The sequence below is a fragment of the Limulus polyphemus genome, unplaced genomic scaffold (genome assembly GCF_000517525.1).
Source record: "Limulus polyphemus unplaced genomic scaffold, Limulus_polyphemus-2.1.2 Scaffold8616, whole genome shotgun sequence".
In the NCBI taxonomy this organism is placed as follows: domain Eukaryota; kingdom Metazoa; phylum Arthropoda; class Merostomata; order Xiphosura; family Limulidae; genus Limulus; species Limulus polyphemus.
This window is the reverse complement of record NW_013674226.1, coordinates 2683-15114: the sequence shown is the minus strand read 5'-3', so window position 1 is coordinate 15114 and position 12432 is coordinate 2683. Positions and strand designations below refer to the sequence as shown.

The following is a 12432-nucleotide window of genomic DNA, read 5'->3' as shown; positions in this document are numbered from 1 at the left end:
AAAAATCTATGGTTATCTATGTTTTTTAATATTTGCTTTTTAAATTAAGAAATTGGGTAATATATAGTACAAAATTTTATTATAATCTACAGTTTGATACCAAACTTATTGACATAAATTCCATGAAGTAGTAGTTCAATAAAATTTTGAATGTGAATCAACAAACGAGATGACATGGCATTTCACCCGTGACCCGTCTCGAATGGGTTAAAAAAGCAACAATATGCTAAAGTGTTGGCTTCAAAGAAGAAGGGAAAATGTTATTGTTCATTTTATTTCATAATTTTAAAATTTCATTTCACTGTATATTGATGATTTAGCTACAGATTTAAAGTGCACATATTATGATGTTTTAAAGAATTACATTCATAATTTAATTAAAACAACTTTATTATCAATCTATCACAGTAAACTTTGCATCAAAATGTAGTTTATAATTCATCTTTTAATATTATTTAAGTTTTAATTTCTTAATTTCAAAAGAAAATATTAAAAAAAGTCAGTCTTCTCTCTTCTGTGTCACGTGATGCATCTGGCTTCAATTTCTTCCTTTCAGAAATTTCTAACATCAAAATATACTGCTGAGGCTTACAACTAATTAAAAACACATACATACAAGATATATAATTTGAACTTCCCACTATCTTGATTCACTGAGATGTCAATAAATTTGTAAAATCCACTAGAGAAGTCCCACCCATCTAATCACGTTTAATATCAGTTGTCTACTTGTCTGATGGACAGGTTTATAACCAATAGAAACAGCGTATTATAATGTACAGGAATCTTGAAAATTTGTGTTTAACAGTTAACCTGTGTCGAAGAAAGTCATTGCTTCTAGCACTAATAGAGTTTTTTAACATATTTATAGCATAGTTAGCAAGTAAGATAAATTACAGTAGTGCCTGATGTATTTTTTTGTGTTCTAAGATGTATATTTGAAGGTTATATAAATTACTTTGCGGACAACACAGTGAGAAAAAAGTAGGTTACTGAAACACAGCATCTGAGTGCAAATGTGCTTCAATGCCTAAAGTAAGTGCTCAATTTCATGTTTTTATGTATAATTTGTATTTATTCTTATGTATTTTTAATACAAGTAACTAAAATGTAAAATTATAAACTTCTATGATCAGTTACTAACAATTAATTAAAAATTTTATGAGCATAGGAACTCAAACTTGTGAGCAAATTTAATCAGTTTGTGTACTTTATATATATATATATATCTGTGTGTGTGTTTGTGGAGGGGGGGAGTATTATTCACTTTATTTCATATTCTTTAACTTCTCATTTCACTGTACATTATAATTTCACTAAAGTTAATGTTAGGAAAAATAAAGTTTTACTGACAAACTTTTTGAGATTTAAACCAAAACAAAAGAAACAACAAGAGAGTTTTCTGTTAGGGCTCAAAGTGACACTTGAGAAAATTTGAAATTTCAACAGGTTAATTTAAGTAAAAGATTAGAGTTTGAGCCAGGATATTAAAGCTTGATATTCATTTAGGAGGTTCTAGAGGATACAAGTATGAAATATGAAAACCATTAGATGTAAAGAATGTTTATTCTTTAGCAAGAAAATCACTTTTGCTCAGATTGACTCAGTAGAGGCTTTATAAATTCAGAGACAAATCAATAGTAGAAGTACTTGACTAAAAACCTTCTATTATGTATACAACAGACTTATAATGTTTATGAAAAATTTCCCAAATGTTGTGAAGATAAACACAGTCCATTCAAGGTTACAGTATGTATAGTTTCACACATCCAAGGTGAGTTAAATTGGTCAGTTTCTTACTTAAATTTTTATACCAATAATGAGTATTGTTTGTCACAACTGCATCTCGTACATGTCATCAGTTTATGTATAATGTATTGCCCTGTATACTATACATATTTCAAAATATTCTATTAGTGAATAATCTTTAATACTGTGTGAAAAATTATATTCAGTATTCGTGAGAAAATTTGGGATATACTGTCATATTTTATAGCTGCTTAATAAATGTTATCGTTTGTTGAATAACATATATTGTTTATTTTTGGTTTAATGTATTAAAGTCACTTTCAAATGTCACAAACGAAGGAACCATTCAGTGTGATATGTTATATAGAGACTTATGCTACTAATAAAGCTTCATGTACTAAATACTTATGATACTAGTAATAGCTTTCATAAAGTATTGAGATGTGTTGAATAGAACTTTTTTGTTAACACATGGTGTAACTAATGCTTGAATCATTTTTAATGTTATATATATATTGTTTTCTCTAACATTAATTTATGTTTTATTAAGAGTGATAAGTGCATTAACATTTTGTATAGTTGGTGATGGAAGAAAAGGTTATCCAAGTGAAGGTCCCTACAGTGCAATCCATGTTGGTGCAGCTGCTGCTCAGCTACCAGATGATGTAAATTTTTCCATGTTGTTTAAAAATATACTTTTTTTTTTCTATTTATAAGTCCTATAATTGAATAACTCTCCCTTTTCTTCACCTGGTAAAGTTTTTACTTACCAGTCAGATCTATTAAAAACTAAATTTAAGGAATAAATTTTACTATTGTTAGGACAGTGGAAGTCGCATGACGCTGATAACACGTCATGAGATTCTCGAGGGATCATGACTTTGCCTGGCAACACTAGTCTTTTCCAGGCACCCTCGATTTTAGTATATAAGCTCGGCAAATAATTGCAGATAGATAGATATAGAGACAGATAAATGAGTCAAGGGAGCGGTAGTGATGGTAATATAAAGTAGTTAAGTTTAAAGTGACTGTGGAAATTCTGTGTATTGCAAAGTTGTATTGAGAAAGAATAAACTAATTTTAATTAAGAAAGGACTTGTATCGCTGAAGTTTCTCGGAAAGAATTTCTGCGGGAAATTAACAAATGAACAGAGATGTAACAATACTAAAAACTTGTTGATAAACAAATATCTTCACATTTTACTTAATTTAAAAATTAAGTAGTTCATGTTTCATGATTAATTACCTCAGCTACTAGTTTTGTAGTTTTTGGATAACATTTGCTGATATTAGCAGTCAAAAAACTATTTTTTATTTTAGTATTTAAATAAGTGTCAAAGTTTGTAGATTTATATATGGAACACAAAAATTTTTAGGACATTTTGTGAGGTGCTGAGAAATATTGACTAGCTTTTGATAGGTGTCACCACAGAACATGGTATTAAGTTGCAATGTGAAGTAACTTTGGATCTTAATGATGAAATCATTACTACTTAATTCCACAACTCCACTTTAGACCAGTAAGAGTTCTCATCAGCCTAATTTGATAACAGAGAGTATCATATGTTGAGTCATTATATGCTTTTAAATGTAATTTTGTTTGAAAATATGTTTTCATACTTGTATGTTCTAAATAAAACATTGAGTATACTAGATTTAGTTGAAAAGCTGAGCAGCCTTAAACTATTGTTTGCAATAAGTAAGTTTTCCAGTATAACAAAATTATACACAAATCCCATGACATTTATTTTGTTGTTTTTAAATTATTAATTGTAAACTGATTTTCTCTGTAGCAGTATGTTTACAAATATGTATTTAATTACCTAAAAACTTGACAGCTGAAAAATTCAGATTCAAAGAAATCTACATAACCATAATAGTCTTATTTCCAATTAATTAGATTAGTAACATTCCTGGCACCAAGGTAATGGTGTAGCAATATTGTCACCTGAAATACAAACATAAGATGTTAGTTTTACAGATGGAGAATATGTGTTAATAAGCTGATATTCCACACTTCTTTTCTGTAAACTGTAGTGTAATTCAGGTTCATACTTAGCTGACATCCTGTTATACACTTCTACTTTGTTTTTAAATAAAAGTAATAAAAAGAGGGTATAAAATAATTGGTGCTTTTGTGTGTATTGAACACAGTTACTTTCTTTAAAGTTTCCATACCTCTGTTCACCACTAAACACACATTTTAAATTACATCCAGCTGGTTGCACAACTTAAACCTGGTGGTCGACTAATAGTACCTGTGGGAAAAGAACATCATAATCAACTTTTAGAGCAAATAGATAAATTACCTAGTGGAGAGATTAAGAAGAAATCTTTGATGGGTGTAATTTATGTACCTTTAACAGATAAAGAAGCACAGTGGCCTCGAAAATAAAGTAAGTTTTTCTATGCTTTTGTCATGATTAGTCTCTCAAAAAAATATTGTTCAACTGTGCTGTAAGAAAGCCAAAACAAATGTTTTCAAGTTCAATTCAAGAACTATTCTTTACGTGTGAAGAGGCCGATTATATTAGTAACTATATCATTGAATAAGTATGAGAAATGTTGTGGTTTTTAGACCATTAGACGAGTAAGAACTAGTCTCTCTTTTTGTTGTTCAAAAACTTGTAGTTATACAGTAGATGTTAAACTGGTCTGACTTGTAAGAATAAATGCATGAAAATTATCTGTGATGTGTAAAATGTTGATGGTAGTGAATTGTAGGCTTGTTAAACTCATTATTTATAACATAAAAGGAACAGTGTGAAGTATTTTAGGAATAATTTCATGATAATATGTTGTAAGTTGGTTATCACATGGCGTTTAACAAAATACGACCCTTGGACAGACGGTAAGGTCTCTTCTGGCAGAGAAACTGTCCGTTAATAAAATATAGCTTTCCATTGATGGTACATACTTACTACCTGCTACCTATTTCACTTAAACTGTAGTATGAAAAGCTCACTAGATAACTGTCTATATGGTAAAGCACTTACAATTCAACTTTTAGAACTTTAACTGTATTATTTTTCCATAACACAATGCGGAACATCAGAACAACTAGTCTGTTATCTAGGCTTATTCTGAAGTAGTTTTAAAATCAGATATAAAGTTCATGTTTAAGATTATTGTTTATTTCTCTTATGGCAAGCATGGCACTATGAATTCTATTTCAGTAACATGGAATTTGATATGTGGACTTGTTTTGAGGAGAAAATTATCATGTTTATTCAAGAGACTTACATTTATTATCTTTTGCTAGTTATTAGAATTGTATGCTTTGTTAACCTAAGATATTGTTTTCATTTTTGTGCTGTAATCCTAGGTAAAGTGGTGGGATTTTATTGTTTTATTTAAGTTTGTTTTATCATAACATTAATATATATATATATATAGACACACACACACACCAGCTCCATATGATATTGTCCACCCCCCACCAGTAGCACACCGGTATGTCTGTGGACTTACAACGCTAGAGACCGTGTTTTGATACCCGTGGTGGGCAGAGTATAGATAGTCCATTGCGTAGCTTTGTGCATAACTGCAAACAAACCATATGATATCAAATTTATCTGCAGATGTAAAGAAAAAAATGTTATTAACTTTAATTGAACATTCTGTGTTGGATGAAATTAACAACTATAAGTAGAGCATTAAATGTTACTGCCCTTTCTATTTTTGATTTACTTTTTAAATAAATGTGTAAAAACCACAATTTTTGAGACAGTCATGTAGCACTTGAGAAAAGTAGGTCTACAACTTTACAGTTACAGTGTGAAAACATGAAAATTATGCAGTATAATATTTATAGTAAGGATTACAGTAGCATATTATTAAGATTTTGACTTATTGCAACTGGTGATTATTTTTTCTTCCTTGCCTTTTAGATACTCAAGAAACCAGTTCCAGCATGAGTTGTTTTCAGCTTCTATTGTATACACTATTAGAAAGATAAAAATTACTTTATAGAAAAGTGCCTCATAGAATGGCTGTCTCTGTGTTCTATTTTCTTATCCTCGGCTTCAATCCTCTTGATGATCCAAGTTTGTTTGTTTTTTCAAGTTTATTGTTTAAGGGCAGTTAAACACTTGTTTCAGTTGTTTGAACAAAAATCTTAGAACTTACTCTTGAAGTAAATACTACTTCCAAAAAATATAAAAATACAATTATGTTGCCAAGTTTTAAAGGTAACCAATTTTTATGAAGTATGTATTTGTTTTAATAAGTTCAGCTATTTTGGAAAAATGTTGCATCTTTCACATTGTTGAAATTATACTACATTATTTGAAAATAAATAATATAAACGTTCTTTGGAATCATCTCATTCTTCTAGAACTAGCACTCCTAAAAGTAGTAAAGAGCATAATTAGTTAAAATTTGTTTCTCACTTTACAAATAATTGTAGCTTACTTGTATCCACAAACTGTCAAGCTTTTTCTCTTTGCGTTCTTTATGTGGTGTAATACTGCTTTAGCAAAGTCTGTATACCTGATAGGATTTGCACAAAGCTTGAAAAATCACAAAATCACTTGAAAAATAAATTTATATATCAAAGTATTCTCTAAAATTTCTGCCATAATGTGTCCTTTAGTTTTTATGTTGGACAAGTATAAAGAAAACAATTTATTGCTAAATAAAAAGCTATATAGGGCTGGCTACTGAAGTTGAAAAAGGAACCAAACAAGATAGGGATAGAAGTGAACATTTCACTTGATTGGCTAATGATCACATAGGAGACTAAGTTATCTTGACTTTACATAGAGAATAAAATCCCTTCATTACTGGCTTCCCCACTTTTTCTGTCTAAAGCTTGGTGTTTGAATAGAATCTCAGCTTTCATCAGTATACCTTTCCTTCAGTTAACTTTAGAATACCACTTTTATGAGTATTTTAAAATACAGTAATAATTTAAGATTTGAAATTCTGATTCTATTTGTTTGTCAGTGAGGAATACAGTAATATAGGGATATGTCCACTTCCAGCTCTGTTTTGTTTGGTTCCATTTTTCAAGTTCAGTAGCCAGCCCTACATAGCTTTCATATTTAGTGATAAATTGTTTTCCTTGTACTTGTTTGTTTACTTTTCTTATGAGATGGCATACATGGGTTACTAGGTTATAGTGTGTATTCTAAAGCTGTATAAATGTTGCATAGAATAATAACAAAATAGGTAGTCAAAGATCATGACGACTATTTTGACAGGGATTCAAACCCATGACCCATATATTGCAAGTTGAGTGCCCTAAAACCATCAAGCCATGCCAAAACCATACAAAACTTACAATTTTGCACAGTAAAGTGGCATGGCAAGAAAATTATTCTACATTACAGCTTGCACTCATGTAGTCAAGTGAATTTATGTATTCATATACATCATTATCCAAACTTCTATTCCTCAAGAATTTTAATAATTTAGCTAATTACTCCAAGACTGTTCAGCAATACAACATACCTCAACTCTGCCCTGAGGGCAAAATTGCACCATTGAATTATAAAAATTATACAAAATTGATTGTATTGGTTCTTCCAGGCATTAAGGAAAACAACTTCAGATATGAAATTTATCCAAAGAGAAGTTTTATTTATTTAGTTTTGTACATACCAATTTTCAAAAATTCTAATATTTTGGTTTGATTTTAACATGTTCAGAATGAAAACATTAGTATTTGTGAATTTCCTGAATTTTTTTCTTATATCTATATGGCATTTGTATCCTCCTAGGAAAAATTTCAAAATATTTTTAAATAAAACAGAGCCAAATTGAACTTTATAACTCTAATACAAATGTAGATTTATCAATTTTGGCAATTATGGTTTCTTCACCTTGGTTGTAATGATGTAATGTAATTACGTGTATCTTAGCTTTGAGAAGTCATATATTCGTGATCTAAACTCACCATGAAAGCTACTTCTGTTCTTTTCAACTGTGTAAATCAGTATTGTTTACAGTTCAGCAGAGAATCGTGTAGACATTGGAACAAAATGATTAAAAGCTTAGCTCAGTAATATGTTGCTAGAAGAAAAGATGCTTCTCAACATCTTCGGCCACAAGTACAATCGTGATTTTTAATTTATACTGGCAGACATTTTCTTTATGATTTTGTTCTTCATCTGAATTAAGGAATATTAAAATATGCTATGGTATATTATATACATATTATCTATTTATTTTATTATCACTAAGGTAATGGAGATTGTTACAGAAAGGTATTGTACATATTTATTTATCATTTAAATCTAATTCACAATAATTGTATCACATTAGTTCAGATTTCAAGTTATTCAAGAAGTTATTGGATAAGACTCCTGTTAGAGTTAGTTTTGTTCAACACGCTTCTTGCTTCAGTTCATCTAAAATGGCAAAGAATCCAGCAGAGCGAGAGAAGAAATTAAGAGGAATGCTGTAATACTTTGTTGGGTTAAAACATTTGCTAAATGAAAGTGTGATGATGCACAAAGGCAATTCAAGCACTTGATGGTCATCCCAGTGGGAAAATAGCACTTGATACATTTTTCTTTTCTTTCTTTCTTACTTTGTTTTTTCTGAACAGCTGAAAGGAAAATAAAAGTATCTAGAACTGTGTGATCTATTATCAAAGTGGTGCTGGTACTTTTGTATGGAAGGGCTAAAGTTGAAAATGTTTTTGTAAATTCAAATCTCGCTGTAGTTAACAAGAAGGAGGTCACATATATTTCTCAGAGGGTTAATCCATGATGCAGTCACGAAAGCTGTAGAATAGGAAATGTACAGATTACCCCAAACATGATTCTATATTGTAAATCTGTGAGGTGAAAATACAAGCAAAACGTAATCACCCAACAAGCGTGCAAAAAAGAAGCAACAAAAAAAAACCACATGAGCAAGAAATCATGGAGCTGAATGAGAGAAGATAATGTTGGATAAAGACAATGAACATCTTCAGGAAGAAATAGAATAAGCTGCAGAAGAAGCAGAAAAATCTTCAAAACCATGAGAATGGATCCTTAAATTGAACTGTTTCAGAAAATTTCTGAAAGAAATTTGAGCTAGGACATTTGATGAGCAAGATAGAAAAAAATCAAATTGAACTGTTTCTGGAAATTCTCTTAAAGAAAAATTCTGAGTTAGAAGATGTGTGATAAGCAAGAAAAAAGAAAATCAAATTATATAGTTTCAGAAAATCTACGAAAACAAAATAAGCTCAGTTAGGACATGATCTGTGAAATAATAGAAAAAATCGAATTGGAATGTTTCAGAAAATCTGTGAAAGAAAAGACAGCTGATTTATAAGATTTGTTATAAGGAAAAGAAAAGAAAATGGAACTGTTTTGGGAAATTAGCAAGATTATAAAAACAAATTGAACTGTTTAGAAAAGCTCTTTGAAAGAAGAAGGCTGAGTTAGAAGATGTGTACTGTCAAAAACACCCTGAATCTGAAGTTTTAGATTTTAATTCAAAGTAAAATACAACATTCTATGATATTTGGTTCTTTCTTAAGACATAGAAAAGGATAATAAAATAGTTAAAAATTATTACATGTAATACTAAATGTTAAGGAATGTTATTTTTTATGACTTTTGGTATATATAAATAAATTTTATTGAATTAAAATTATTGTTCTTGAAAAACACATATTGGTCCTTGAAAAAGTCCATGAATTGTAGTTACCATATACTGCATGAACCCTGTGAACTGTGCAGCAAGGCTAATATCATAAGCACTTCATTCTGGTGCATCCACATGCTTATGGTTGGCACAGGAACCAAAAAGAATAGTATTTCAATCACTTGATGATGATACTCCACTCCATACAGATGAAGACCAAGACAAAACCTTCATATGCAAATACATTAACTGATCTTACCATGGAAACTGCAGGAGAGACTCCAGCTACAGCAAGCCCTTTCTGGTTTACAGCTACATGTGGATGTGAAAGCTACCTTTAGCAATAAATACATTTAAAGATGGAGCTGTACGGTTCTGTATGGGATTTCAGAACAGGGATGAAATATCCTTTGGTGTCAAATTCTGAGGGTGAAGCTTTGTAATCTGAATGCAAAACTTAAAGCTACAAAAATAATGGTAGTGCTGAGGCACCTCATAACAGTTATGCCTTATCTTTATATCATATGATATCCTGTTAATTTTGAATCTGTTTAATGTATATATGCATGTTGATGTTTGTGACTTTGTGTTGGGGTTTGAAGAAAATGAAAGATTTGTTGTCTGTGATGTATCCTGACCAATGCTCACTTTAAAACTGGTAAATTTTCATCAATTTAAAATAATGTGTGTAATCATTAGGTAATAATTATAAGTCAAAGTAGACATCCTTTGGTCTAACAATCAGTCTGATTGCTGATTACCAATCATCTTCAAAGGTGCAGCCAGTAACAACTCATGATCAATTATTGACCACCTTATAAACAAGCTGCTTAATAATATGGAAAAAAAAAAATCTGTGACAGGGATTTAGTTTTCAAAGTAAAGAAACTTCCCAAACTGGGGTGTTCAGAGATATTAATATCCCCCTTCATCCTGCTCACAATAAATTGAGTTTGTGAATTTAATAAATTTTGAAAGATTGATCAACTGTTTCACTATGGCAGATTTAAAGACTAGAGACAAGTCTGGGGTGGTCTGGAGGCAGAGAGAGAGAGGATCGAGGTTGATGATGTAATTGAAGAAAAGAAGCAAGGCGACAAATATTCGACAAACCATATTGTAACAAACACCCCATGGTCAGAATCACTGGTGGCTTGGATCTGTAAATCCAATGCCAAGGCAGAGATCATTAAATCCAAGTGCCAGATGGAATTTGATGAGGGGGCAGGAGTGCCCTGAGAAAACCTACTTTCACAGGATAGTCACCAAATTTTTCTTCCTGTCTTGTGCCTGAGCTGAAATGATAAAACAACATGAAGGGGTTAAAAACAACTGATCTTTATGTGTACTGTTTGAATGTATTCATTTTACTTTGGACGTTAAAGACTTATTGAATGGGGAAACTGTTTTATGTGAGGTGCTTGTCATAATATGTAGGGCTGCTGTAAAAGGGTTTCTTGTTTCGCTATAGTAGTTAAAAGCTAAAGATGTTAATCTTCTATTAATTAACTGTATATTGCAGGTTTTGTATAAGTAATTAGTGGGGTAAACTTAGGAAGCCTCAGGGCTAATTTTAGAATTTATATCATTGAAGTTGTAACTTGTAGCTTATTCTGATAGGCATGTTATAGGTGAATTAGCATTCATACTCAGCAAATATAGGCTTAGTATATTTTGATGATGGTAGCTGAGTTGCAGCCTTTGTTTTTTCTGGAATTAGTCTTAGGTAAGGCGGTTATTGAAGGTGATACCTAGAAACTTTGATAATGAGGTTAAAGTTATGTTTCTTTTTATTTCAATTATGTAAGTATGATGACCAAATTAATCAGATGTGACCAGTTAGTAAGTCTCTTGCTTGACATCACCAACAAATACGCAAATCAATCAGATAGCACTCGCTCATTTTATTGGTAGTTTCAACACTCGGGTCTCTGCCCAGACAGAAAACCATGTGATATCCTTGGGCTCAACTGTTGTTTAAATGGGTAAAGCCATTTTATAGTGGATACTATGTACTTGTATCTGACACCCATCTAAATGCATGTGTGTTTAATACTTGTGATTACTCTAAAGTCAGTAACAGAATAAGAAAGCTAAGTATAATCCTTTTTTTTTATATTTGTTGATGCAAATGAACCAAAATTTCTGCTCTTCAATGTATACATATAACATGTTCTTTTGTGCATGAACTACTCAGGATGCCTGTTTATTGAGAATCTTGCATACCCAATCTGTTGAAGTTAGTACTTAAGTATCAACGTAGCTGGGTAACAGGCGGCATCCCTGAAATATGGACTGATACTGTTATCAAACCTTACCCAAAAACCATGAAGGATCACTCATGTCTGGTATTAATTTAGTCAGCATTTTCTTTAGTCTTAATCTTAGTCTTGTTGATGAAATCTTTAGAATTTTATTCATTGAATTCTATTTAATTGTAGTCTTCAACTTGTCAATGAAAATGGTCAAAATATTTAGTCAACTCCTAATTCCTTAATTTATACAGTCACATAAGCTATGGCCAAGGATTTTGTTAGTTGTAGTCAAATATGCAGTGATATACATAGATGTATGTGTAATAATGTTTTGCTACTCTAAGGAACCTCCAGAGAAAATTATATGTAACAATGTGTATCTTTGTTCTTTTAGAGACCCAAATCACATCACAGAATGTGCTCGCCCTTTCAGATGTGGTGGCATTATAATGTGATGGTCAATTATGTTTTTTGTTGGTAAAAGAGTAGCCCAAGAGTTGGCAGTGGGTGGTGTTGACTAGCTGCCTTCTGTAGATCTAGTCTTTCACTGCTAAATTAGGGACGGCTATTACAAATAGCCTTCGAGTAGCTTTGCATGTAATTCAATAAACAAACAATGTATCTATGGAGATATTTTTCTATCCTTATATAGTCTTGTATTTGTACTGACGAAGTGAAACAGAGCACATGGAGACCCTGTCAAAAGATGAGGGCTGGTGCTAACACAGCTTCCTTGGCAAACATCACTGAACAGCATAAATCTTATAATGATATTCTAGTATATTGTATTGAGTTATTTATTGTAAGATGTCCCTAAACTAGACATCAGAACATGGCATAA

The 12432-nt window shown here is 31.2% G+C and overlaps 1 protein-coding gene across 3 annotated transcripts in view; it reads left to right on the top strand.

The window, feature by feature from the left end:
* Positions 1 to 6054, top strand: part of LOC106475462 (protein-L-isoaspartate(D-aspartate) O-methyltransferase-like) — a 16954-nt gene extending 10900 nt beyond the window's left edge. For all 3 annotated transcript variants that reach the window (XM_022379559.1, XM_013936143.2, XM_013936144.2), the window contains exons 6-8: positions 2329 to 2414; positions 3968 to 4145; positions 5640 to 6054. In XM_022379559.1, the coding sequence (XP_022235267.1) occupies positions 2329 to 2414; positions 3968 to 4144 (263 nt within the window). In that variant the 3' untranslated portion in view covers position 4145; positions 5640 to 6054. The remainder of the gene's footprint in view (positions 1 to 2328; positions 2415 to 3967; positions 4146 to 5639) is intronic.
* The last annotated feature ends 6378 nt before the right edge of the window (positions 6055 to 12432 follow it).